Source organism: Giraffa tippelskirchi, chromosome 12 (assembly GCF_054371585.1).
Source record: "Giraffa tippelskirchi isolate mGirTip1 chromosome 12, T2T-mGirTip1v1.2.pri, whole genome shotgun sequence".
Taxonomy (NCBI): domain Eukaryota; kingdom Metazoa; phylum Chordata; class Mammalia; order Artiodactyla; family Giraffidae; genus Giraffa; species Giraffa tippelskirchi.
Window position 1 is genome coordinate 4,285,716 of NC_137286.1, and position 25,078 is coordinate 4,310,793.

At 52.4% G+C, this 25,078-nt stretch overlaps 1 protein-coding gene across 3 annotated transcripts; it reads right to left on the minus strand.

Annotated features, from left to right (window-relative positions):
* Window positions 1–830: 830 nt before the first annotated feature.
* LOC145529388 (uncharacterized) lies at window positions 831–24,024 on the minus strand. 3 transcript variants are annotated; one of them, XM_081549696.1, is made up of 23 exons: window positions 23,996–24,024; window positions 22,513–23,713; window positions 20,496–20,599; window positions 19,120–19,247; window positions 18,563–18,713; window positions 18,437–18,475; window positions 18,209–18,326; window positions 17,708–18,108; window positions 17,470–17,623; window positions 17,210–17,257; window positions 16,546–16,650; window positions 13,834–13,891; window positions 13,693–13,745; window positions 13,244–13,289; window positions 12,114–13,151; window positions 11,395–11,558; window positions 11,151–11,221; window positions 9,140–9,213; window positions 8,993–9,055; window positions 7,240–7,425; window positions 5,158–5,251; window positions 2,314–2,498; window positions 831–1,211 (listed from the first exon to the last, which is right to left on the minus strand). In XM_081549696.1, exons 16-20 carry the CDS (start codon window positions 11,442–11,444, stop codon window positions 7,378–7,380), a joined length of 306 nt encoding a protein of 101 aa, XP_081405822.1. In that variant the 5' UTR covers window positions 11,445–11,558; window positions 12,114–13,151; window positions 13,244–13,289; window positions 13,693–13,745; window positions 13,834–13,891; window positions 16,546–16,650; window positions 17,210–17,257; window positions 17,470–17,623; window positions 17,708–18,108; window positions 18,209–18,326; window positions 18,437–18,475; window positions 18,563–18,713; window positions 19,120–19,247; window positions 20,496–20,599; window positions 22,513–23,713; window positions 23,996–24,024; the 3' UTR covers window positions 831–1,211; window positions 2,314–2,498; window positions 5,158–5,251; window positions 7,240–7,377. The 3 variants fall into 3 exon arrangements, with proteins under 3 accessions (XP_081405822.1, XP_081405821.1, XP_081405823.1); XM_081549695.1 differs by lacking the exons at window positions 20,496–20,599; window positions 22,513–23,713; window positions 23,996–24,024 and having other exon boundaries at window positions 11,395–13,151; window positions 18,402–18,475; window positions 19,120–19,146; XM_081549697.1 differs by lacking the exons at window positions 13,244–13,289; window positions 13,693–13,745; window positions 13,834–13,891; ... (9 more) ...; window positions 22,513–23,713; window positions 23,996–24,024 and having other exon boundaries at window positions 12,114–12,169; window positions 12,263–12,331.
* Window positions 24,025–25,078: the final 1,054 nt, after the last annotated feature.

A 25,078-nucleotide genomic window follows, 5' to 3' on the forward strand; every position in this document is an offset into this window, starting at 1 on the left:
TCAAGGGACTCCGGAGAAGAGGAAGATTCCCAGGCGAAGGGGCTGGAGGTTTGAGGGTCTACCCCGTGGTTGTGCTTGCCAAAGGTCTAAGCTGGGGGGCGTGGGTCACTGACACTAGTCAGAGCAACCTCTCTGGACCTCAGTGTCCCCTCTGTCAGGTGGGGACTGTCCATCTGGAGGGCTGTGGGGGGCTGCAGAATGGGGGCTGGAGAAGGTGCCCCCCCACCCAAAGCCCTGGCAAGAGGGTGGCTGCCTGCCTCTCCTGTGCTGCAGAGCTGGGGAGGAAACCAAGCGGCCCCCTTCGCCCCCGCGGTCCACCCAGCCCAGACCGAGGCGGTGGGCAGAGTGCAGGCGAGAGGCTCTGGGGAAAACAGCGTGAGTCACCCGCCGGCCGGAGCGTGTCCTTCCCGGCTGAGAACCGGTGGTGGCAGGTTTCATAGGTAATTATGTAATTTATGAGGCTCCCGCTCGCGGCTGCTTCTGAGTCACCCGGCTGTGTCGTGACCAGGCGGAGGCTGGCAGAGCGAGGCGTGGGCACCGGCTCTGCCCCTGGGCCCTGGCCTCTCTGCTCGCGGGGGCTGGCAGCGGGGGCTGGTCGGGGGGTGGGGGTGCGGGCGCTGTCTCAGACCTGCAGCATATCCTTCTGTGGTCCTGGTTCACATCAGGACGTGAGCTCGCAGGCGTGGGAGTGGGCTGCAGGAAGATGCTCTGTGGTCAGGGTGGGGGGCACGGATCTAGGGGAAAAGCCCTCCCAGAGGCAGAGGGTCTTTGTTTTGAAACCCTCCACTTAACAAATGTTATCTCCAAACATACAGACACACACACGTGCATTTAGATTTTGATAACATGTATTTATTACTTAAATGGTCTGTATTTGAAGAGTATCTGAAGAGGAAGAGCAGGAATTCTTACAACCTTCTAGCCAGCATTTTCACCTTCCAGAAGCCCCGCTATCTGGTGGGACAGGGCATGTTCACTGGCCTCTAGTCTGTCTCCCCTGAGCCCACATGGTCCTCCCCGGGGTCCACGTGAAGGCTGGTCTGCAGGACTGGCCCCCTGGAGATCAGTCTGGGTCCTTCAAAGGGTGGTGGGGCGGGAGGTGCAGGGGCCTCCCCCAGCTTCCTAAGTGAGGCAGGGAGGGTGCTGTGCATCGGTCTGCTGGGGCATGGGTGCCCTCCGCCTGGTTCATCAGCGGGGACCATGGTGCAGCCCTGTGAAGCAGGAGATGGAAAGAAGAGGAAAGGGCTGAGACTCCAAGATGGGGTCAGAGAAAGCAGGCAGGACCCAGCGCCCCCACCACCAGCCCAGTGTCATCCCGGGGTCCTGGACAGGGCCCAGGACTCCCAGATCACTGGGACTCCCTGGCACAGGGGTCTGCCCCCTACCCCCTCCCAACTCTGTTTCCTTCCCGGGCACCCACCGCCCTGGACAGAAAGCAGAGGGAGACACCGGGCCCGAGGGCCCTGGGGGTGTCAGACTGACCTCCCCTTCCTTCTTTCCATCGCTTCTGCTCCCAACTGGGCCCCCTCCCCACTCAAGCCCTTCTTCGATTTTTCCTGGCTGAAACCTGCCACAGACACCACCACACCCGTAGAGAGATAAATAAATAAAAGAAAAACAACGTCAACTGTGAAAGGCAGTCCAAAGCTGAATGTTTTCCGGCCTGAGTTAATTACACTTTAAATTGGCATGTTTACTGATGGGGGATTTCAAGTTAGCAGAGACACCCCCTCCCCAACTGTTTGTACAGTAAAACGCTGCAGGCTGGCGGGCTCCCCCAGGCCTTGGCAGGCCCTGCTGCTCCCCTGCCAACGACAGAGCATAACAGACACGTCTACTATTTTTGAATGTTAGAGAAAACGAAGATATCGCAGATGGTGGAAAGCCGCATCCTGGACGCTCCTCCTCCACCCCGGACTCTGCTGCGCCTGCTCAGTGGCGTCCTGCCCCAGGGGGACAGGGGGTCCCGGGCTGGGGGCTCGGGGCACCCACGTCAGCGCTCAGCCTGATCAGGGCCCTGCACGCTCACTGCAGCCCTGCCCTGGTGGGCTTCCTTCCCTTCTCCACAGCCAGAGGGCGCGGAGTTGGTCTGCGTGAACCGGGGCAGGGCTTTGCGGGCAGGACTTAGGAGGCTCCATTGCATTTAGTCACTCAACAAACACTGTCTGAAGCCCAGAGGAGCTGCTCTGGGTGAGGTGGCCCTGACCCTCATAACAGTGTGGGCTCCCCGGGCCCTGTGTGTCCTGGGCAGACCCCGCCTCTGCTCCAGGCCCAAATGGAAGTCCACCAGTGCTCCTTCTGACGGGCACTTACCAGACCCAAAGAACACCACCAGTGTCAGGTCAGGCTCCCCAGTTCACAGGCAGACTTCTCTAGGCAGAAGTCCTCCTTGTGGCCACCTCTGGCTCCGCCCTTGGCTCCTGGATGGGGCCCACCCAAGGCTCGGCCCACGGGATGTCAACACACCAGGCACCTGCCGGGTGCCAGGTCCAGAGTGCCTGCAAAGGGAAGATATGGCCAACAGCATCACACGGTGCCTTCCCCGGGTTGAGTTCCTAACCAGGCACAGGGGCCCCACAGTGACCACACCAGACACAGCCCCTGCTCCCATGGAGTTTGCAGGCTTTGCAAGGAGATACCTGTTGATCAAAGACTCAGAAGACTGATATCTGACTGCAAATTGAGGTTATGTATGGATCAGGAATGGTGGATCCAGGAGGGCTTCCTGTAGGAAGTGGCATTGGAGCAGAGCCCAGGGGACTCATAAGGTATGAAAACAATACTGCAGCACTAAGGGCGTGAGGTGGGCATTGAGATGCCTGCCTGCTCCCTCAGCCCAGCCTGCCCTTCCTCAGGGTCCTTCCCCACCCCCAGCCTGGCACTCATTCCGTCAGGCGGGGGGCAGTGTGGCTGTGCACTCATGGGCTCCTCTCCATTGCCGCCAGGATAATGTGAAAATGATGAATGAGGCTCCATCACACCCTTGTTTCTTGGCCCTCGAGCCTGTCCCTGCTGTGACAAATGGCCCCTCTGCCTCTGCAGGGTCTTTTCAGCGGCCTCGACTACAGAGCCTTGGCAGCGCTTGGTGGAGATTTATGTCCATCTTCCCTAGATTCTTCTCAGTTTCTCTGCTTCTTTATTCCCTCAAAGAGCACACTTTTATTTATTCATTCTACAAACGTCCTCCCTGCGCCTTCTGTATGCTTCCTCCTGGTAATAAAGACCTGATTCAATATACTCCCTGGTTGAATACCTATTTTGCACCGGTGTCTGAGACCAGCTTCAGTCCAACTATTCACTGAGCACTGACTATGAGCTGAGCTGACACTGCGGAGTGAGGGCCCTGGCTTCTAGAAGCTCTGTGGAAAGGCAGCAACGTCACATCCCCCCCAACCCCTTGAGAACTGAGGTACTGAGTCCCACCTGGGATTCCCTCCCGCAGCCCTGGGATGCTGGGTCACCCCCTGTCATTACCAAGAGGGAAGGTGCTTATTTGCCAGAGATGGGTCTTATTCCCAAAGTCTGAGACCACCCTCAGGAAAAACAGCCACGACAAAGCACTCTGTCCCCTTGGACCTCAGTTTTCTTATCTGTATGAGGATGTGAGTAGAGGGACAGAAGAGAAGGGGACCAAACTTAGGGGTCCTACTCAGCTCTGGTATTTGGGATGTGGGGCTTTGGATCCTCAAAGGCCCATGAGGACTGAGACCTCTGTGGGCGCCCAGGGCTGCACCAGGCACTGACTCTGGTGACTTGGGGTGGTACAAGTGAGGGTGGGGGAGAGCACAGACGAGGAGGAGCCTGGGGGAGGGGAAGGGGAGCCGAGCCCCCCTGGCAGAGCCCAGTGGCCGGTCTGCGTGCTCATTCCGACTAGATCTGTACTCACCTGGGGGCAAACAGAGCCATCAAATGCACTCAAAGCTGCTCAACATGGGCCCTGGGTCTCCTGATGGGGCCAGCAGCCCACCCTTCAGGCCAGGGGCAGTAGGGACTACACCCAACTGCAAACACCCCATTCCGGGAGGAACGGCACTAAATGGAGGTACCAGGTGGGTGCAGGGGACAACCATGAAAAGCATGGCAAGCTGAGTGTTGGGAAAAGTGAGCCTACGTCATCACACAAAGAGCATTTGCAGCCGCGGGGGTCCTGGCCCACACAGACACCAGAAGCAGTGACTGGCCCTGAGTTTGGACCCACAGCTGGTTCACTGACACCGCGCCTGGGCGGGGGCCCCAGGCACAGACCCTCTGGCTCTGGGGTCCACTGTGACTTTCCTCCTGGCCTCTGTGCGGACAGGCATTTTCATTTGGTTTGTCAGATGAAAACAGGCCCTTTGTTTATTTTCTCTTCTCCTCAAACAATAGATAAACCAGTAATCTGGCTTTTAATGAAATTCTGCGCCAAGGAGCAGAGGGTCACCCGTCTTTGGGTCTAAAGTGATCTTGGAAGCTGCACGCTGCCCAGTGCCTGGTACCCTGGGCTGACATTTTGTCTCATGAATAATTCTTGAGTGGCGGCAATGTACCCAACGCTTCTCCGCGCGGTGGCCTGGGCGATGAGGGTGCTCAAGCGGCTGTGCTCATTACTGCTGTGTTGCGGTGTGGGGATGGTTACATTGGAGCTATTAAATAAAGGCTAATGTTGCCTCCCATCCACCTACATACATTTAATGTATTCCAAAGATGTGTGGATGCATTAACAACAATTTTCATCTCCAAATGTCCCCATTCTCTCAGTTCCATGCATAATATATTAGCCCCAACACAACACTCCAGCCTGTTGCAGATGTAGTTCCCATAACACCCGGCTCTGGGTGCTGGAGAGTTGGCTAGGAAGTGGGGAGGGGGCTCAGTTGGGGTGTGTGGGGGTTATACTGGGGCTTATCACTCCTTTTGGGGCCCTAGGGCCACGAGAAAGTGGAACGGAGGGCCTAGACCCAACAGCAAACCCCCGACTCTCAAATGACACCCTGCAAGGGGCAGAAAAAGACGGAAAATCAGACAGTTTTTAACAAATGTGAAGAAATCCTAAAAACCGATTACCATACTCACATGCTCATCACCACATCTTCTTAAGTGCCTTGGCACCTTCCTAGAGATTCACTTGATAAGGTCCCAGCCCTTAGGGAGCCAGTTAGTCAATCAACAAACACTCACCTTTCCTCTACTCTGGTCCTGGCCTGGATCCCAGGACTGGGGGCACAGCAGGGAACATGACAGGAAAATCTCCTGCCCTGAGAAATTTTACAATCTAAAGGGAGAGAGAAAGAAAATATTAACATCCATTTAGTTTAATTTCATGTAATTTCAGATAAGCTAGGAAGACAATGTTAACAGGATGATGAAAGAGGTGGCTAGGAAGATGTAGGGGCTAGACTGGGTGATCAGAGACAGCTTTGCCAAGCAAGCAACATTTCATCACCTCTAGAATCCCAAACCCCTGCTCTAGAAAGGGGGCAACAATTGGTGGGGGAAGGGGGAAGCAAGGGACTCTGCTGAGGGTCCCCAAAAAGGAGCATGAAGGGCATGCTTAGGACTCAACTCTATCAGAAAGACAGATGGACCTAAAAGGGGGATAAACCGTAAAGTGTGGCAGGCAGAGAAGGAGGTGGGCCAGTCTGGGGGCCCTGAGACACTAGCTCTTGTTTTGGAGCCCAGCATGAGGGTGGGGGGGGGGCACAGAGGGGCTCTGGGTAGGACAGAGAGAGCCAGATTGTACTCTGGAAGGTGCCTCCTGGCAAAAGGAGGAGAAGGGAGCCTGCAAGGAGACCCAGGTAGGGGGGTCTGTGCAGTGGTCCAGGCCAGAAAGGGTGGTCCCTCCAGCAGGGCTGTAGCTGGGGGCCTGGAGAGGGGGCGTGAGGACCCCATGAGAAGGAGGAATGTCTGTAGAACTTATAGGCCTGATGCTCCATTGGCATGGTCACTGCTGGTCTTCCTGGAGCTGGGGCAACCCCTCCGTGCCCTGGGCACAGAGAGGCCAAGGGCCGGAAGAGGAACCAATAGGGGGAAAGCATGCCCGGAGAGGAGACGTCAGAGGTAAGGATGTTGCTTCATGGGGGTGGGAATGACGCTCATGTCAGAAGGGGCTTCCGGTAGCCCAGGAGGCAAGTAACAAATACCAAACAGCCCGAGGTTATCCTCTGGAGGCGCTCACATTTCCAGGGGCCCTGGACCCTTCACACGCCCTGGGTGATCCTGCCGTGCGGGGTCTGGGCAGGGTCGGGGTCGGGGTGGGGGCGTGCCAACGTGAAGGAAGAATCAGCAGGTAAGCCTAGCCCAGCACCTCGGGAGCACTGCAGTCAGGGACCACGTGAGCCGGCGGGGGGGTGAGGGGGTGGGGTGGGGTGGGGTGCTGTCCGCTCCGTGCTGCTCTCAGGAACCCTCCAGAATGGATGCAGCTGGAAAATGAACAAGCCAGCGGCTTGTCCTACATCAAGTCCCTGGGTCAACCTGTATGGAGGCTTCAGAATCAGCACTGGAGCCGGAGGCATCCAAGGTGGGATTCGATATCGGAAAGAGGTTGACTGTATAATATTCATCGTTTAGAAAAGTGAACACCTCACAGGCAACCTATTTCAAGTACCACTGAACAGGGTTGACTGCAGACAGAGGCTGCTTCCCCAGACGTCCCTGCCCACAACCCCGCCCCAACCTCACAGCCCCGCCCCAACATCGCAGCCCCACCCACAACCCGCCCCAGCCCCGCCCCGAGACGAGTCAGCATGTGCTTGGCCGTCGAAGACAGCGACACTGGCGAGCGTGCAGGAGGCATGCAAGGCGGGATTTGATACCGAAGAGAGGCCGACCGTGTATTGTGCGTCATGAAGAATGCGAACGGGCCACGGGCAACCTCTCCTCAAGCACCAAGCGGAGCAGCTCGCACGGCAGGCAGGCAGGCAGGCTGGCCCTGGGGCTCTTTTCCGAAGAGGGTCATCCCTCTGGGTCTCAGGGCATTGGCATGAGAGGGGAAGTGGCCGGGACACATGCTCAGGCACAGGCCATGCACAGGGACTGCCCTAGGCGGGAGGCCTTGCTGAGTGACAGGTGCGGGCCCTGTAGGGACCCCCAGCGATTCAGTGGCATTGGGCGTGAACAAGAGACTGAATCCGAGCCATTCATCACACACCAAGCAAATGCTTCATGATCAGCCTCCCCGGGCAAGCCCTGCCTCCTCCCAAAGTCAGCGTGCCCTCCAGGAAGCTCTTGCAGGATGGATGTGGAGTCCATGCATTCACATACCCTGGACGGGGCTGGCTTCAGGCCTGGCCCTGCACACGAGGGGTGGGTGGTACTGAAAACAGGCCATCTGTGTTATATTCGTCATTAATAAAGCGAACTCATCACAGACAACCTCTCCTCAAGTACCCAAAGGGGCGCCTACTCCACAGACTGCAGGTGTGCACCAAGGATGTCCTGGGAGCTGTCCTGAGGGTGGATCAGATGCCACAGGTGAGAGGAGGCAGGGAAAGGACATAGCCAGGCACCGCCGCCCTCACCTTAAGAACCTGGCCTCCATCTGGGCACCCCGCCCGGGCAGCGACACGGGAAGCCCCCACCCTGTTCTCACCCCACAAGGGCTTCATCAACAAGCGTTCCTCCAAGGTGAGATTTGATACTGAGAAAAGATCAACCATGTATTATTCGAAGTCAATAAAGCGAATATAACACGGTCGATCTCCCTTCAGGTACCAGGAGAGATGCTGAGCAGAGGAGGCAGTGACTCGCCCTGGCCCGCGGGCCCTGCAGGCTGCAGTGGGTACGGACAGCTAGTGGACCAGGTGAAGTACATTAGAAACAATTACTTTCCAACTGGTCGACCATTCGTCCTGTACCCCAGAGTGGTTGCCGGTACTGACGTTCTTCCCCGAGGTGCCACGGCCTCCGAGACGGCCTCTCTGGTGGATTTTGATACCGAAAAGGGGTTCACCGAGCAACATTCGTCGTCCAGATGCAAAGTTGCTCGGGTAACCTCTCCCCGCGTACCATCGAGAGGCTCGGATGCTTGGACTAAGGCGGATGCTTCAAGGTGGCTGAGATTCCAGAAGACCCTCCTCACTCCAGGGCAGCTTTAAGGCTGGGGACATCACCCTCGGCAGGAACCCTCCCATGTCTAAGGCCAACCCTCCCATCGCCTCCCTGGAAGGTAAGCGAGAGACCCAGGTGGGATCTTATCCTGCAGAGAGGTGCCCACGCTTGGGCACGGTGCTCTGGTGGCTGCCCACGAGTGTCCATGGACATCTGAGAATGCCCCTTCCCCCAGCCATCCCATCCGTGGGCGGTCTGCAGGTGGAGCGGACCCTGACACAGAGTCTCCAGCCCCAGAGCCCAGAGAGGGTGACTCCGAGTACCCCCCCACCCCCGGCACAGGGGCTCCCTCTGGAAGACGTTGCCTTTGGAAGGAGCTCAGTGAGGTGCTGTGCGTGTGCCTGACGCTGACACCCACAGCTGCACTCTCCGAGCTCCCACCAACACTGCCTCTGGCCCACGCGGGGGGTTGGGGGGGTGCCACCCCAGCATCCTTCAGTGGGTGATTTAACATGGAGAAACCGGTTGACCATTTGATTAGCCTCACACATAAATCAAGTGAAACCCCAAACACAAAGGGGAGAAGGCAAGAGGACGAAAACAAGCAAATGAACCACAGATGACCACTCTTCAAAACAAGGCAAGGCAACTCTGTCATCAGAACCCCAGCCTTCCTCAGAGTTGAATATGCTCGGAATCTGCCCCCCAGTAATGGGCTGGCCCGTGAGGGTTGGGGAGCAGACGACGTATGCCACAAGCAGAGGCCGGATTCTGTGCCCACCACCCATTTCTCGAACTTTGGAGTGGGACCGACAGCAGAATCCTTTCCCTGACATTGGCACAAGTTCAGAAAACCCCGTGGGTCTTGCTTGCTACGGTTGGAGCGAGAGGCCAGCCACCCAAGGTTGGTCCTAAAGAGAGAAAACACATTACGGGCAGGTGCCCTTCAGGAGTCACAGATACTGACCTGCACTTCTGAGACTCTTTCCCAGGGCTGGCACCGCCTCCTGGAAGGGCTCATGGGACCTGTCTGGACAGTGATGGCCAGCGGACCAGATGACATACATCACCAGTACCTCCGGGGCATGTCCTGGGGCTGCACCTCTGCACCTACCCGGGAGAGGGCTCCAGCTGCTGGCCACCTCCTGTGGGTAGCATAGCTTCTGCAAATACTCCGAGGGGGTTGTTCTGGAAAGAGACGCACAATGCCATATTGGTCATCTGGGAGGCCTGCCTGCAAAGGACAATCGTTTTTCACATCCCAGGCAACGGTTTTGACCCCAGAAGCGTCAACTCCAGAACCACCTCCCAAATAAGGCTCAGCCTTTGTGACTATGTGGCATTTAGCACCAATGTGGAGCATGTCTGTGGGGCCAGCATGGAACCCTGAGAGGTGCCAACACTGGGATCCTAGGAAGGACCACACCTGGGAATATCGCAGCCTTCCTCTGTATTCAGTAGTACTGGGTACAGTGGTCCTGAAGGACCAGACCCCACTGACCAAGGAACTTCTCACTTCTAGAGTCAGCCTGTCACCCAGAACCCCACAAGGGGGTGGAAGGAGACCACAAGGGAGCAGACCAGGTGATATGTGTCACCAAGATGGCACCTACTCTGGTGACAACACGCACCCACTTTACCAGCATGCCACCCCCAAGTCAGCACGTTGATCTGGAAAGCTTTCTGAGCAGATGTAAGAAAGAAAAAAGAGGTGCATAAAGGATGCTGAGATTTGACCCATCTTCCTACTGACCCCATTGATTCCCATCCAAATACATGTGAATTTAACCAGCTTAATGAGAATTGTACCAACATTGATTTCCATAAAAATTTGTTTTTCAGACTGAATTCCATTAAACTAATCCAATTCCCAGTTTAGCTTTCCTGGCTTCGCTGTTGAACTGTTTTCATTTCTTTTATTTCCCTTGTTAGGTTCCCCAAATCATTTTCATTAGGATCAATTCTTTTCCATTTAAAAATTTGAATGAAGATTTGATTTCCTCAACTTGCTTCTGTCTACATCAAATCTCACTGTCGAGAGCGGCTGCCGCTGTCAATTTCATCATGTGGCCGCCGTGTCTACAATGTTCTATTTCCCCAGGTCAAATGTGGCTGCTGACACGCTGTCAAGAAAATTGGATTCTTCTGCCAATTTGTAGTCTGTTGAACACGCTCTGCTTTGCTGTGTGCCATTTAGCTTGTTTTTAATTTTATTTTGTGTTGATTATTTTTATTACTCTTGTTTAATGCAAATGGGATGAAACATTGATAGCCTCTATCATTTCATAACCGAGGAGAAAATTGAGAACAGTGGTGGGGAGATGGGAAGAGACAGAGGGAGAAACAGAGAGAGGATGGGAAGCTCTGGCCTCTAAAATTTCCAAGGGCAAACTCTGTGCCTATTCACAAGGTCAGAGTCCCTTCAGAGAGGCAGAACGTCTTTGGGATCAGCGGTAAGGTGTAAAGGTAATTACAGAGGGTCCAAGGTAAGAACTGAAGCGGATTCAGCACTGACACCCTCCTTCGGGGGCCTGAGTGACCCACGTCACCAGTCAAGCTGGTGTTCTCTGATCAGTATCTATCCTCATTCACTGGATAGGTGCAGACAGCCACAGCCACACTGTCTGTTCTTGATCATGGGAGAGGTATGGACCCTGAGCTCACCACTGGGTCCCAGAAGACATCCTAAGCAGGATTTGATACTCAAACAAAAGTTGCCTTTGTGTCATTCAACATAAATAAAGCGAATTCACCAAGGGCAACCTCTGTTCAAGGATCAAATGTCAGCAGGGCCAGAGCACCAAGATGCCTCCTCAGGAGAGGCGGCACTGTTGCCAGGGTCTAGCTATGCATGTCTGCCCGGGCGGGGGTCTAGTGGGGTGCTGATCCCAGCTCCTCCATCTCTGGGGGCTGGCCCTACATCCAGGGGACCCCTTGCATGTGATTGAAACATACTCGTTTTTGTTTTCTTCCCACATGGGAGGGTATCGCGCACCAGCTCTAACAGCACTGGGGGAAGGGATGGTCCCCTGAGCTGGCTTAGGCCGGGCCTGAGTGGTGGGTGAGGTCGCGAGCTCACAGGTCACGAGTTTGGCCCAGGCTTGGGGCAGCATGTGGTCCCTTACCCTGGAGAGGCGCAGACAGCAAGGTCCTACCAAGGCCAGCATCCCTGCCGAGGGGTCCCTCCGAGCTGGGACTGAACAGAGAAGGGAGCAGCTGTTTAACATTCTCCGTAATGTTGTGACCACGGGAGGGTCCATCTAGCTCCAAGCTTGCAGGATCCCTGACCTGAAGACCAGTGACTTTCCTTCAAGGTGGGCAGGACTGCAAGGGCAAGGAGGACTCATCACCAGGAAGACACTGACTCACCACTGTCCTTCTTTCACTCTTCCACCCTGGCCTCCAGGAGGGCATTTCATGGAGAAAATATGTCACCTGCCATTTATTCGTTCACCCAACACCACCTTCACTGTGGTTAGCTGGGGACACAGCAGTAGGCTAAACAAAGACTCTGCCTCCAGGCAGCTCACAGTCTAGTGCGTGAGGGAACAAGAAAGGAAGATCTAAGGTGTAATAACAATATCATAATGTCAGTGATCATCATAAGAACCAGTGCTTTTTCAGCTTGACTATGTGCCAGACACTGTCAGCACCCTTCGCACATGACTGAGTTTTTATACCTACCCTGTGAGTGGGCATTAACTCCATTTTACAGATGAATAAACTGAGGCACTGAGCGGTGACACATCAAGTAACCTCAAGATCACACAGCTAGCAAACATAAGGTATTAATAAATGTGTTACTGATTCTTATCTTGCACGAGGAATACATGAATCAAACCATGGAAACTTATCTTCAGATTCCATTGATTCTCCCTGTGGAGGAAACACATCCAACCCCCACAAACACACCACCATCTCCCCATTGTTGGCTTTGATTCCCGAGGTCACCCCGAGGATAAGGATACGTTAGGGGCAGTAACACATTGCATAAATAAAGTGTGCGCCTTCTATTCATTCAGCCTCTTGGGATAATGCAGAAGGCCCTTTCCCTACAAGATGTGTCATATACCTAAAAAGAGGCTTACCAAATGTTTTATTCACCAGTGAGTCTTCAAGGAAGGGAGGAAAACCAAGGTCTCACCTAGAAAGTTAGCATCATTCCTGGGAATTCTGGGCAGAGTGGCATGGGTCACACATCAAGCACTCATCATGGGTAAATGGTTGGCTTCCTTACCCTGGAGAGGCATCTGCTGAAACTTCCCCTTGTGATGTCTTCCCAAGAAGAATTTAGTACTGAAAGGAGATTGGCCATGTAATACTCATCATAAATAAAATGAACACACCATGGACAACCTCCATTCGAGTACCCGACTAGGATGCTGGCTTCCGGCGTGTCCCAGACATCAGGCCTAAGGACGATGGGATACCAAGAGCGACGATGCTGGCAACACGCTGTCAATGAAACAAGCATGGACCCTACTGTCCCTTCCTTGGAATTAGCACTCCTTCTGGGAAGCCATTCAGGAGGGACACACTGCAATAAAGAGGAGCAAAGCATCATGTTGTACACAATGAGGGTGGCACAGGGGTGACTTCCCGTCAGACAGGAAGTGGGTCTACAATGAAAGTACTGCTTCTTTGGGGAAGTCGGCACTGTGGACCAGTGGTCCCCCTAGAGGTGGATGACACACGGAAGTGAGTGAACACAGGTGACACATAGTGGGGTGACATGCACACACTCAGCTCAACCATCCATCCAGGTGTGCGGACATCGACTCTAGTTCCTGGGTGCTTTAGGGCCAGATTTGATACCTAAAAAAAGGTCAACCATGTATGATTCGTCAAAGAATAAAGCGAATGCACCATGGAAGACCTCTCTTCAAGTACCACCAAGCAGCTCTTGTAAGAAAAGCCCCACTTCTTGCTTCATGTTGGCACCACTTCCAGGCATCTTCCCATGGATGGTCTCACACACACAGGATGAGGACCAGGACATAGGGCATCAGGAGACCGCATGCTCTGCCATCCAGCTGTGATCAGTCCCTGCACTTACCCTGGAGAGGAGCTGACTCCAAGGTCCTGCCCTGAAGGGGGACTCCGCCCCAGGAAGGCGGGATTTGGTACTAAAAAATAGGTGAACCGTGTATGATTCGTCACAAGTAAAGCGAAGGCTACACGGATAACCTATCTTCAAGTCCCGCAGATTAGCACTAACCAGGTGCCAGGGCCTCATCTTCAAAGCTGGCCTCCTCCAGAAAGTCCTAAGGACAGAGGAAACACTGAGTGTTAACAAACTGGTAGACAGGGTCATGAGTTAAACATACCCCCAAGTTCATTCAACTGTCCCATCCTAGAGCCTGAAGTAGCTCAGACATCAACAACTTTGCCTGTTCGGCAAGATATCTAAGAAGCACTTTCAAGACTATTGCATTGTGGAGAGATCAAAGTATAAGAATTCATTATTTATCATAGCAAAGAACACAGCCTCATTTCATATTTGCATCCAAGCTGACAGCAGTGGTTCTTTTCTCACTTACATCTCGTGTCCAGGAAGCCCTCCAAAGCCAGAGTTCATGCCAAAGAAGTTGAATTTGCAATACTGCTCATAAAGAAAATGAAAGCATGGAACACAAACTTTATTATATACTAAGGTATGGCACTGACCTCAGAGTTGCGATCTCATCTCTAAAGGTGGGTATTACTTCCAAGAAGTCTCCCTAAAAGGATAAAATGCATACTTCGGGTTAATATACCAGCAGAAATATGATGAAAAAAACTCTCCATTGTTAAAATAAATTCACATACCTAGCAAATGGTGCTGACTCCATGTACATCCCAGAAGGTGGTGCTACAATGAGGCATCCTGCCAAGGTGGAAGAGGATACTGAGAAGGGGGAATTTGGGTGTAATTCATGTTAAACAGACAAATGCAGAGTGCAGATGACAATAATGAGTCTTCCAAATAAAAGTGGCAGCATGGGCCAGATCATAGGTTTTTCCCTTCTCCAGCTGCCAATGAAATAATAAATGACCATTTAACCTAAGACAAGACCAACACATAGAAAAGTACTTATAGAAATACTAGAAGAAGACATCCTTGAAATGAAAAAATAGCTAACTTGACTCATCAAGAAGGGATATGATTCAGAAAAACTGATGAAGAAAAATAGTGACTGAGTCAGATCCTGTGAAAGAGCTAATAGAGAACCCTCTCCTCCACACACACACAAAGAAATGATGGATAAAATGAAATCAAGGCCAAAATCAACTGATAAATGCACAGCTGTAAAGAATAAAAGGGAAACCAGCTGTCAATGAAGAGAGAAATCTGGACCAAGGGATCTAAAGGATGCTGCACTAGAGGCTTAGAGGGTCTTTAGTCTTAATGTCCAAGTAGGAACAGGACATGTGACATAGGGACTGAAAGAGGTGGGGGACTAGGGTTGGAAAGAGTCAGAAAGCACTATCCTGGCCTAGAGAGATGACAAGAGAGTTTTTTTCCATGCAAGCTGTGGGTAGAATGAGTTCCCCTGTGAGAAACCAAGCTCCTGGACCAAGATGTGGTGAGGATTTATACCAGACATAAGGTATGGGACTCCCTAGGCCAACAAATGAGTCCTGACTGTTGAAAGCCTGATGCCATACAAAATCAAATGTAGAACCATAATGTTGTAAAGGGAACAACAAAACACACAAATATTAATCACCCTGATGATAACCTCACAGAAAAAAATTACAAAACCCGTGAAGGAAAGTATTATTATGAGTCAACCAATTCACTTATACCCTTAAACCTGAGAGGAATGAACAGTAAGTATTGTCAAAATGTCTAAGTGTAAAAAGAACTGAAAATCAGACGGTCAAATGGAAGAGTATGAAAAAAATAAGCAGATGAGTAAAAGTGTAACAGTCATGGTTAGACATTCTCAGAGATGAAAGACCTCACAGAAGACAGTGATCCAAAGTCTATATGACAAAGTATATGAAGGTCCACAAGGTATATATCCAGCTAAGCAAGAGGTATGTAGAGAATTCATATTTTAAAAGCTATTATGATACTAAGTGCAAAAGACAATGGAGCAGCATCTACAAAGTTCTGAGGGGAAAAAAGTAGACTAAGAATTTTATGCCTAGCTAAGTTGTCCCTTGTGTATATAAACAAGAGGCAGGTATCCCCAGACATGCAAGGACTGAGCAGTGTTAATGAGCCATTCTTGAAGAAACAATTATTCTGATATGAAGTAAAATTAAAAGCAATTATTCTGAGATATGAATTAACATTCAGGAAGAAAAAAGCTTTAGTTTAAGGGGAAAAAAACACTAATTGTCAGCAATGAATCCATTTAAATATAGAACTATGATTTAACATCTATAAGAACTGTGATCATAGAATACAATGCAAATATTTATAATGAGAAAATTATGTTGTACAGTATAGCTTTAAGAAAAGCAGGAGGTGGAGCTGATTTCCTTATCTTTCAGAACCTCGAGTGAAACTAAAACAGTTAAAAAATATATAACAATCCCAACTATTTCATATTTTACACAATGATTTTTCCTAGTCTTATAGGGATCTTTTAGGAGTTAATACTTCTTTCACAAGAGCAAGAAAATATTTATTAATTCTTCTAACTTTCTTAAGCATATTCTTTATGTTAAAGTAAAATGATGGCTAACATTTTTAACAAAAAACGTTAGTAAAATTACAGTTAATATTTTAACAAAAATTACATATTGGTAAAATACTTGTGTCTCACTTTGACTACCTTTCTATTTGGATATAGGCTTGGGCAAGCATTTAGAAATTTCTAAAGCCCTGATGGTTACTTCTGGGTTGCAGAAATTGGGTAATTGTCTCCCTTTTTTACTTATATTTTCTCACATTGCTTGAATTTTATTGTTAAGTATGTGTCATTTTTATGTCCAATTCTTTGCAACCCTTTTTTATATGTACGGTAACAATGTAAAATAATGACTCATTTTTAAATGAAAAACAAGAAATGGAAACTAGCACTGCCCTCTGTCCTCCAGTTTGGTAGGACTTCCAGGTCAACAGATGACATGATTCATTCCTTCTTAGCCCAGAAAATATACTAATACTGGTTCCCCCGCCGTGACTTTGCCAACATGGCTCAGAGGTCCTCCTCTCCAGGACAAGATATAATACTGAAACAGAAGGGAACTATCCACTGGGATTTTGGTTTGTTTTTCTTTTAGAAAAACCAGAATCCCCAAAAGCATCATGGACATCCCTATTGCCACAATCACTTGGGTCTTAAACCTAAATCATATGCTTCTCCCCACACGGACATCCATGAATCGCCTGAATGATAGGGATGCTAGCAGCACCTGCCTGGTAGTTCCAGGGCCAACTGCACGTTCAAGTACACTGGCGTGGGACTGACATGAATGTGTCTTCCCTGCAGTCCCCATCAGCTCCGAGTAGATGCCCGGTGCAATGTGATACCGAAAAGAGATCGACCGTGTATTGGGCATCATTAAATAATGCGAACTCACCACGGACAACCTCCCTCCGAGTACCATGAGGCAGCACTGCTGGTGGCATTCCCACATCCACACGGTCTGGGCAGCTTGGGAGTGGCCACTAGGGCGGACAGGATGCTGAGGATGAGGATGAGCGGACCAACTTGGTCAGTCCCCAAGTCAAATCCATGCCCGTGGTTCACCAACCCAGGATTCCAGTGGACAGCAACGCCACTTCCCACACTTGGATGGCCATGCAAGCAACACGCAGCAATGCAAAGAAGTCAGCCCCATGTGAGACATCACCAATGAAGCCAAGAGCTCTTGAAAGACCATGTTTTTGCAAGAACAGGGAAACCACTGCCTCCTTGGTAAACCTGGCCTCACCCTAGAGGAAGTCCCTAGAGGGTGTGGCCCCCACAGAGGATTAGTCAACCAGGGATCACACAGTCTCCTGTTCTCACCTATATCCTGAGAGCTGACTAATGAAAGATGCTTCTAGGTGTCCCTTCTAGGTTAGCCATGTGTATTGTAATATATATGCAATATTTTTAATTAGGGCATTCCCACAGCCTCGCTTACTTGTCCTAAAGTTGACAGCACCCCAGGAAATTGCCTCAGGGTCAGCAGGGGTTAGCGTCAGTAAAGCAGGCATCCTCAGGGAAGCACAAGAAGGCTCAGCCATCCAGGCACCTACCTTGGAAGCAGCACTGGCCTGGGAAGCCCTCCGAGGCAGAATTTGACACTAAAAGAGAGGAGAGCCGTGTATGACTCGCTTTGATGAATCGAATTCATCACGGCCAGCCTCTCTTCAAGTACCATAAGTGAACACTTGTGAGAAATCCATTGCCTGTCCTGCCAAGGTGGCTGCCTGTAAGGAAGGGTGGAACAATCTTGGGTAGTGGGCCGAGTGACATGCGAGCACGTTCATTGCATGCTCACCCGAGACGCACTTACCCTAAGCAGGGGTGACTCCTGCTCGTCCTCCTGGACCAGAAGGGCTGCCATCTCACTGCTATCACCATGTCAGCACATCATGGTAACCCCTCGAATCCTGTAATGGTTGAACCACGGCTACTTCCCCACGTAGGCATCACCTCTGCAGACCCTTCTGTGAAGAGATGGGAGGCCACGAGTTAGAGGATCAGGTATGAGATCTCATCAATAAGTACGTATTCAGGGAACAATCACACACCCCCAACAGAAGCTGGCCCCTGGCTTCCGGTCCCTCAGTGGAAAGCAACGTGTGGTCCCAGGAGCACTTCAAGGAGGCTGTGGCAGTGACATGGATGCCACCACCATGACTCATCACTTTTTAAGTCCATGCGCCCTCCCTGCCATGGTTGTCCAAATCCACAGAGCCGCCGCCAGCACACGTCCACTGCTGTCCCCAAAGTCGCCAGGACCTCCTCCGCATCTCCCAGGCAGGTGGGGTTGGTGCTGAGGGTTGGTGACTAGGTGGCCCAGAGGGTGGAACAGAGTGCTTGCCCCTCTGGTCAACCAGTCACACACCCTGAATGGTGCTGACACCAGGTTCTCCTCGGGAAGGTGGCCTGGGGCCCAGGAAGCCTCTCTTCGACGTCTCGTGAGGTGACACTGGTGACAAAACCACAGTTGTTTCCCCAGAGTTGGAGTGGCCCTTGGGAAGGCCTCCTGCAGGAGGAGGACGCCCAGGTGAGTGGCCCAGATGACTTACAGCTAGGACAAGCCCGTGGCCCTGGCCAGCCAGCCAGTCTCGTCTTCCAGAGAACATGGAGTCTTCTCTTCCGGAGTGGCCATCCCATCCGGGGCATCCTTAGAGGTAGTATTTGGTACTGAAAAAAGTGTTGTCCGTGAATGATTCGTCATAAGTAAAGCGAATCCACCACGAACAACTTCTCTTCAAGTACCACAGAAAGGCAGAGGGAAGACACAGCAGGGTCACCTTCCACTTCTCCGAGGGGTGCAGCCTCCAACTGCGGTCCTGCCGGCAGACAGGACGCTGAGTGTTAGTGAGATGGAGAACGCGCGTCCCGAAAACACACCGGGGTGCAGGCGGCTGGCCACTCACCTCCCTGGAGGGGGGCTGACGCCCTGCCTGCCCCTTCCCTGGAGCGGTGATGGCATTCCTGAGTCTTCGGGGGCAGGGCTTAGAGACGAGAAGAGAGGGCTTCACAGTGCCAACGCGTCCCAGCTCAGGACCCTCCGTGTGGGTGTGGACCCTGGGCTTTCAGAATAGGGACCTGGACTTCTCAGCACAGCACACTTGGTTCTCTATCAAGCACATTGAAGCACTGGCCAAGCTCCTTCATGGGACTTGTGGGGTCCACCAGACGAGGGGAGTTCCAGAAGAGCCCCCACGGGGTGTCCGGCCCCGGGTCCTATGGTCTCCTTAGAAGACCCCGGGAGACCCCAACTCCCTTCCCGCCCCGCCACTCCACCGCTTGTCTCATCCCGATGAACCACCCAGGAAAACAATTCCCGGAAAGCTGGCATCAAAGGTCACCGCCTTCTCCCCAACAACCTGAGACCAGTAGGACCAGGTTCAGTTTCCCAGACTGACCACCCAGTCCTCCTGTCCCACAGTCCTTCCACATTTGGAACCGTGACTCATCGCCATGTCCTCACTTCTCCGGAGGGGATTCCTTGTCCACCGCCGAGGGCTATCTGCACCCCGCCATCTCCTACACTGAAGGCTTGAAGTGGGTAGACGGCCTCCTGGCTCGACCTCACCTCCAGACTATTCTTCTCTTTTCCTTTTAAAATTTCAGTTCATAGCATTTTCATCAGACCTCACTGCCTGGATCACAGCCACCCAGGTCCTCCCTCTGGTTCACCATCTTCCTCCTAGAACAACTTCTGACCTCCTTCCTGGTAATGACCACCCAGTGACGCTGTCCCCAACTCTCTAGCATTGGCCTGGAGGCTGCCTCACCTCCAGTTACCTCTGCCAACATCCCACCTGACCCTCAAGCCCCATGGTCACTGCCTCAGCTTGGATCTTGGCAATACTGGTAATGATACTTCTCCCAAAGCTCCTGGGAACCCACTGACTCGCTCCAGAGCCCCAGTTCAGCAGTGGTCACACGGATAGACCACCTGGTTCATCACCTGCCCCACTTCGTCACTCCTGACTCTGCCTGGGTTCATCCACCCCATTCCTGGGTCTGCTGGCTCCACCTGTGGAGACTCCTGTCCTCTTCCTAGCTTCCATCGGCAACTCATAGATCAATAGCCATCCACGTGGGCTCTCTATCACCACCCTTGTGGTCAGAGTGACCATTTCAATACAGACCACACCTCCCTCCCCACTCAGAATCCACCCATAGTTTCCATCACACTCAGAATAAAATCTGGAGGTGCCCAAGCCTCTGAGGCTGCCTCTTTCACCCATAGTCCAGCCCCACCTTCCCTCTTGCTGTTTCTCAAAGATGCCAGAGGGCTTTCATGTGCCACAAGGTTCTCCCGAAAATCTGACTCCCAAATCTCTGTCTGACCCACCCCTGGTGCTCCCCTCCCCAGAGAGACTTTCCCAGACCCGGTATTTAACACAAATGTCTATTCTATCTGTGCCTTTTCCTTACAGCTTACCCTGCTTTCCCTTCCTTCATAACTCTACAGTGGATAGGATGATATCATTTGGCTTTTATCTTCCATCTCTCCCACCAGACTGTCAAGTTCATGTGAATAAGGACTTTACCTTGCTCACTGCTCTACCCCCAGTTGAGCAGACCCAACTAAGGTCTAGAATCATCTAGTAGATACTATGCTCAATCATGATTTGTGGAATGACATTTCTCATTGATTGATCAACTGATGGAAAATTCATTAGCAAAGTGGTTATGCTCATTACAAGAGAATCTGAGAAAGAGCCCTGTTGAAAAAGTATCATGGTCCAAGCAGACATCCCTTCCTCAAAGCAATTATCCAATGGACTGGGTCTTACAGGAGCAGAAACCAAATGCAACCCACCAGAGACAAAAATGAGACTCTGCTCAACTCACTCTCCACGTATACTGGAAAGATGCCATGCCAACAAGTCTTCCCAAGGTTGGCACTGCTTCCAGAACACCCTCCTGGGCAAGAGTGGACCATCAAAAAGTCTTTCCTGGAGCAAATACCATAAGGATGACCAGTTAGGTTATCAGACAGTATCACCCCACATCGTCATAGAGCATGGTCTCCAGGATTTCATTCTCCAGATGGTCTCCAGGGATTCATTTTATGAAAGGTCTGGTTCTCTTGGAACAGGTGGCGGGTGTTCTGTGTGAACGAGATTCTCAGGGGTCAATCTCTCAGATGGGTTTGGTGTCAATGACAACATCCCTTCCAGAAGATCACAGCCCTACTAGGCAGCCACCTCCTGCCTAGGTTAAATTCCAGTCTCGGGGGCAACGAGTGACAAGCATCTTAAAGGATGCGCCTGCACTGTGATCCACCAGCCACGTACATACCTCGGGTGGGCACGAAAACCAAGACCTCCTCCTGGAAGGTGGGATGCTGTCGGGGAAGCCCTCCAGAGCAGTGTTTGATACTGAAAAACTGGATGTCCCTGTATGATTCGTCATAAATACAGCGAACACAGCAGGGATAACCACTCTTCAAGTACCAAAAGCTAACGCTGATGAACCGTGTCTTCACCAGAGTCTGCCTTGCCTGCAGCTAATCCTCCTAAGGATGAATTGGGGGCTGGGGGTTAGGAGGATTGGGGGTGGCCCTTTGTAAATAAAGCGAACCGTGCGTGTAAATGCTCTCTGGCCAACCATGCATTCCTGTCCCTTGGGAAGGGGTGGAGGCCAGCAGCTCTTCCCAGGAAGCGTTCCAGACAAGATCAATACTGAAAAACAAACCTTCCCTTACGTGACTCAGCATAAAAGAGAGCCAACCAGCAAGGAGAAGGTCTTTTCAAGGGACAGGCGCTAGCATGGAGGAGGAAGCAGCACCACTTCTTCCGAGTCTGTCCTGAGAAGTGACTGGATAGGGAGGGACTGTGGATCAGTTGACATACATCATTGGCAAAAATGTATGTTCTCTGATCAACCGTCCGCTCCCCTATCACGGACCATGCCCTGCCCTCAGGTTGGAGTCCTGTCGGAGCACCTCTGCAGGCGGGAGCTCGTCCTGCAAAACAGCAGCTCGGATGTGATCAGCCGCACAGGCTGTGATGACACGACCGTGAACCCCACCGATGCTCAGCCCTGGGGGCTAAGCATTTAAGACCTCAGTGCTCCGGCTGGGGGATGGGGTGCTTCATCCTAACAAAGGCCCAGGGTCTGAGACAGGCCATTCTTTCAAGAATCGCGGGAGGTACTTCCTTCCTGAAGGTGGAATCAGGTCCAGGCGGGGTGTACGCAGGCTCCACATTCACGACCGAGCAAGCGCTGAGGAGCAACCCCTCCATGGACCGCACCTGATCAGGTGGGGCAGACTAGAAGCCCCTCCCCACCCTGCCTCTCCCTGTACCCAGACTAAGATGCCAAGGGTCAGGGGTCACATTAGCTCTCCCTAGACTCAGGGTTGGTACCAAGAGCAATAACCCTTTCCTGGATCACAGGTGGCCTCCAGGAACTCGTCCTGGACAGAGTGGGGACAACCAGAGCTGAAGGAATGGTCAGCCATAAAGACCACACTCCCAGACCGAACTCTCTCTTGGAGGGAGATGGGGTGGACCTAAGCCCTGAAAGGGCCTGGCCCCCCAAATGGACGACTGTGTACTGAGGGCCCAGGGGTCCTCACAGGCCCCCCCGCCCCGCTGCCTGGTCTACCTGTGGACCCAGTGAGGGGGCTGCCATATATCCCTGCCCTAAAGGTGGGGCCCCACAACTCAGTCTTCTGTGGTACCAGAACATCCGCCACAGACGACGGATGAGCGCCCGGCGGACCCCGCGCTGACGCTGGCGACAGCGTCGGCGTCCCATCTCCAAAGGCGTCACTGAGGATGGAAGGCATTGTCAGGTGCGTGGACGGGGGCCATGCCCACCCTTCAGACACACCCTGGGAGGCAGCTCTGCAGTCACGTACCTGAGGGGTGGACAGCTCTCTTACTGGAAAGCTGGCATCACCAGTGAGTGCTGGACTGAAGCCATGAAGGACTCTGCCATGCTGGCCAGGAAAGCTGCTGAGACCGGAGCACAGGGCTTCTCGGGAGCCCCCAGAGGTCCATACGGTCAAGACTCTGGAGGTGGCGGGCCATAGGGGCCCCCATCCTCCACCAAACGGGGTTCCGGGTGAGCCTCCCGTCCCCATAAGCAGAGGGCAATCCAGTCTCAGAGAGCACTGCGTGCAGGCTGCACAGGCGGAGTGGTGTCGGCCGGGCGGTCCTCCTCCCGAGGGAAGGGGCTGCGGCCCCACCATCTCTTCGTGTGCCAAGCAGGGGGACAGGAACTCTGCCAGCTCTGCCAGCAGCGCCTCGGGGAACTCTGCCTGGACAGGAAGTGGACCGGGGGGTCAGCGAGGTGAGCGGAGGTGGGCCTGCCTTTCGCACACCTGGGGAGACAGATGGCGACCGTGTGTGTCCAGGGAGCCGGCCTGGGTGGGACCTGACCCTTGAAAACAGATGGCCCTCAGAGGAGTCTTCGTGAAGGAAGTGACTTCTCCTGGAAGGTCCCGGGGGAGCAGAAACCACATCCTCTCCACAGGGGATGGTGTAGCCTCCAGGAAGCCGCCCTGCAAAGAGGGAAAGTCTGGGTCTGGACGGTCAGGGCTGCGGAGAGCTCTCGCTGTGGGCGAGGCTCAGCCATCAGGCCCCCACTGACCGGCCCTGCAGGAACAGGGACTCAGCGGCCCTGCCTCAGACCCTCACCCCCAGGCAGGCTGGACTAAAAGCGGGGGCGACCTTGTCCAAATCATAGAAACACATCAAGTTCACTGCAAAACCACTGCAAAGCGAGCCTGGGCCCCTCCCGCAGCCGGCCTCCCTTCCAGGAAGCATGCCTTCCACAGCGCGGCTGGCCCCGGGCTCACAGCTCACACCAGGCACACGCTCTCACGTCTCCTGTGCGGGTGGCCCTCGAGGCAGAGTTTGATATTCAAAGAGAGGTTAACCATGTATTATTCATGATGAGCAAAGCGAACATAACACGGATAACCTCTCCTCAAATATCCCTGAACAGTTCTGAAACGAAAACCATGGCCTCTTCCGCAGTGTCGGTCGTCTCTGGCTCCGGAGGGTTCTTCTTAGGAAGACCTGAATCCAAGGGTCAGAGAGCTGGGAACGCAGATCCTGTAAAGAAAGCCCACATGTGGGCATCAATCATATATCCTCCATACCTGGGTCCCAGGGCTTGCACTTGGCCTTGACACCAGAGTCCAAACCCCAGAGCTGGAACCATGCTCAGAGACACTCCCCAAGCAGGTTTGATCCTAAAAACAGCAACAATGACAACAAAGACAACAGCAATGACAATGGAAGCTCCTTCAGGGATTCCTGAGAGTTGGAATTTGATGGTAAGAAGAAACCCGAGGAATGTGTGTCACAGGTGATGCAAAGCCATCATGATAATACCTTTTGTGATAAAACGAAGCATATCATGGATCCCCAAGATAGGGGGTCCCCAAAAGATGGCCTTGGTCCCAGGAATGCTGCTTCAGACTGACTGGAAATGGATGATTCCGGAATTTCATAGTCCAAGTCATCAATACCGCTGATGGTTCATTACCTGAAGAGCCTTGACACTGGTGGTCTCTCCCCGGTGAGAGTCTTGTATCCAGGAAGCCCTGGGAGGTGGAATTTGACTCTAAGGGAGAGTCATCTCATGACATTTATGCGTAAGAGAGCACGGGGCTGATAAGCATTGCGCACTAACAGAAGAGCGGTGTGTTGGCCTGGGAAGTGCTCCCATGATATGGAAGGTGGGGCGCAGGGGACACACATCACAAAGAAAGCACATCCTATCCAGCCTCGAGCTGTTCCGAGTGTTGTCCACCGACCAGAAGCATTAGCATCACTTGGGAACTTGCTAAAAATGCAGAATCTTGGTCCCTGAATCAGAATCTGCCTTTTAACAAGATCCCTAGGTGATGAAAATCTGAGAAGCATATTAGAGTTTGAGAAACACCCTCTAGCTGACAGTTCACACACACACACACACACACACACACACACACACACACACACACACATGTGCACGCACACACACTCCAGAGGTGCCATTGACCACAATGTCTTATTCCCAGGGTCTGTGTTCCCTTGGACTGCAAAGAGATCAAACCAGTCAATCCTAAAGGAATCAACCCTGAATATTCATTGGAAGGACTGATGCTGAAGCTCCAATACTTTGGCCACCTGATGCAAAGGGCTGACTCATTGGAAAAGCCCCTGACGCTGGGAAAGAATGAAGGCAAAAGGAGAAGGGGGTGACAGAGAATGAGATGGTTGGACAGCATTGAGCAAACACCAGGAGACAGTGGAGGACAGAGGAACCTGGTGTGCTGCAGTCCACGGGGTCACAGAGAGTCAGACACGACTTAGCCACTGAACAATAACAACATGTCTCATTGGAGAGTCTCTAAGATGAAGAGGGTCCAAAAACAGGCACATAGCCACGCCATGTCCACCAAGAATCAGATGTACATTCAATAGACAGCT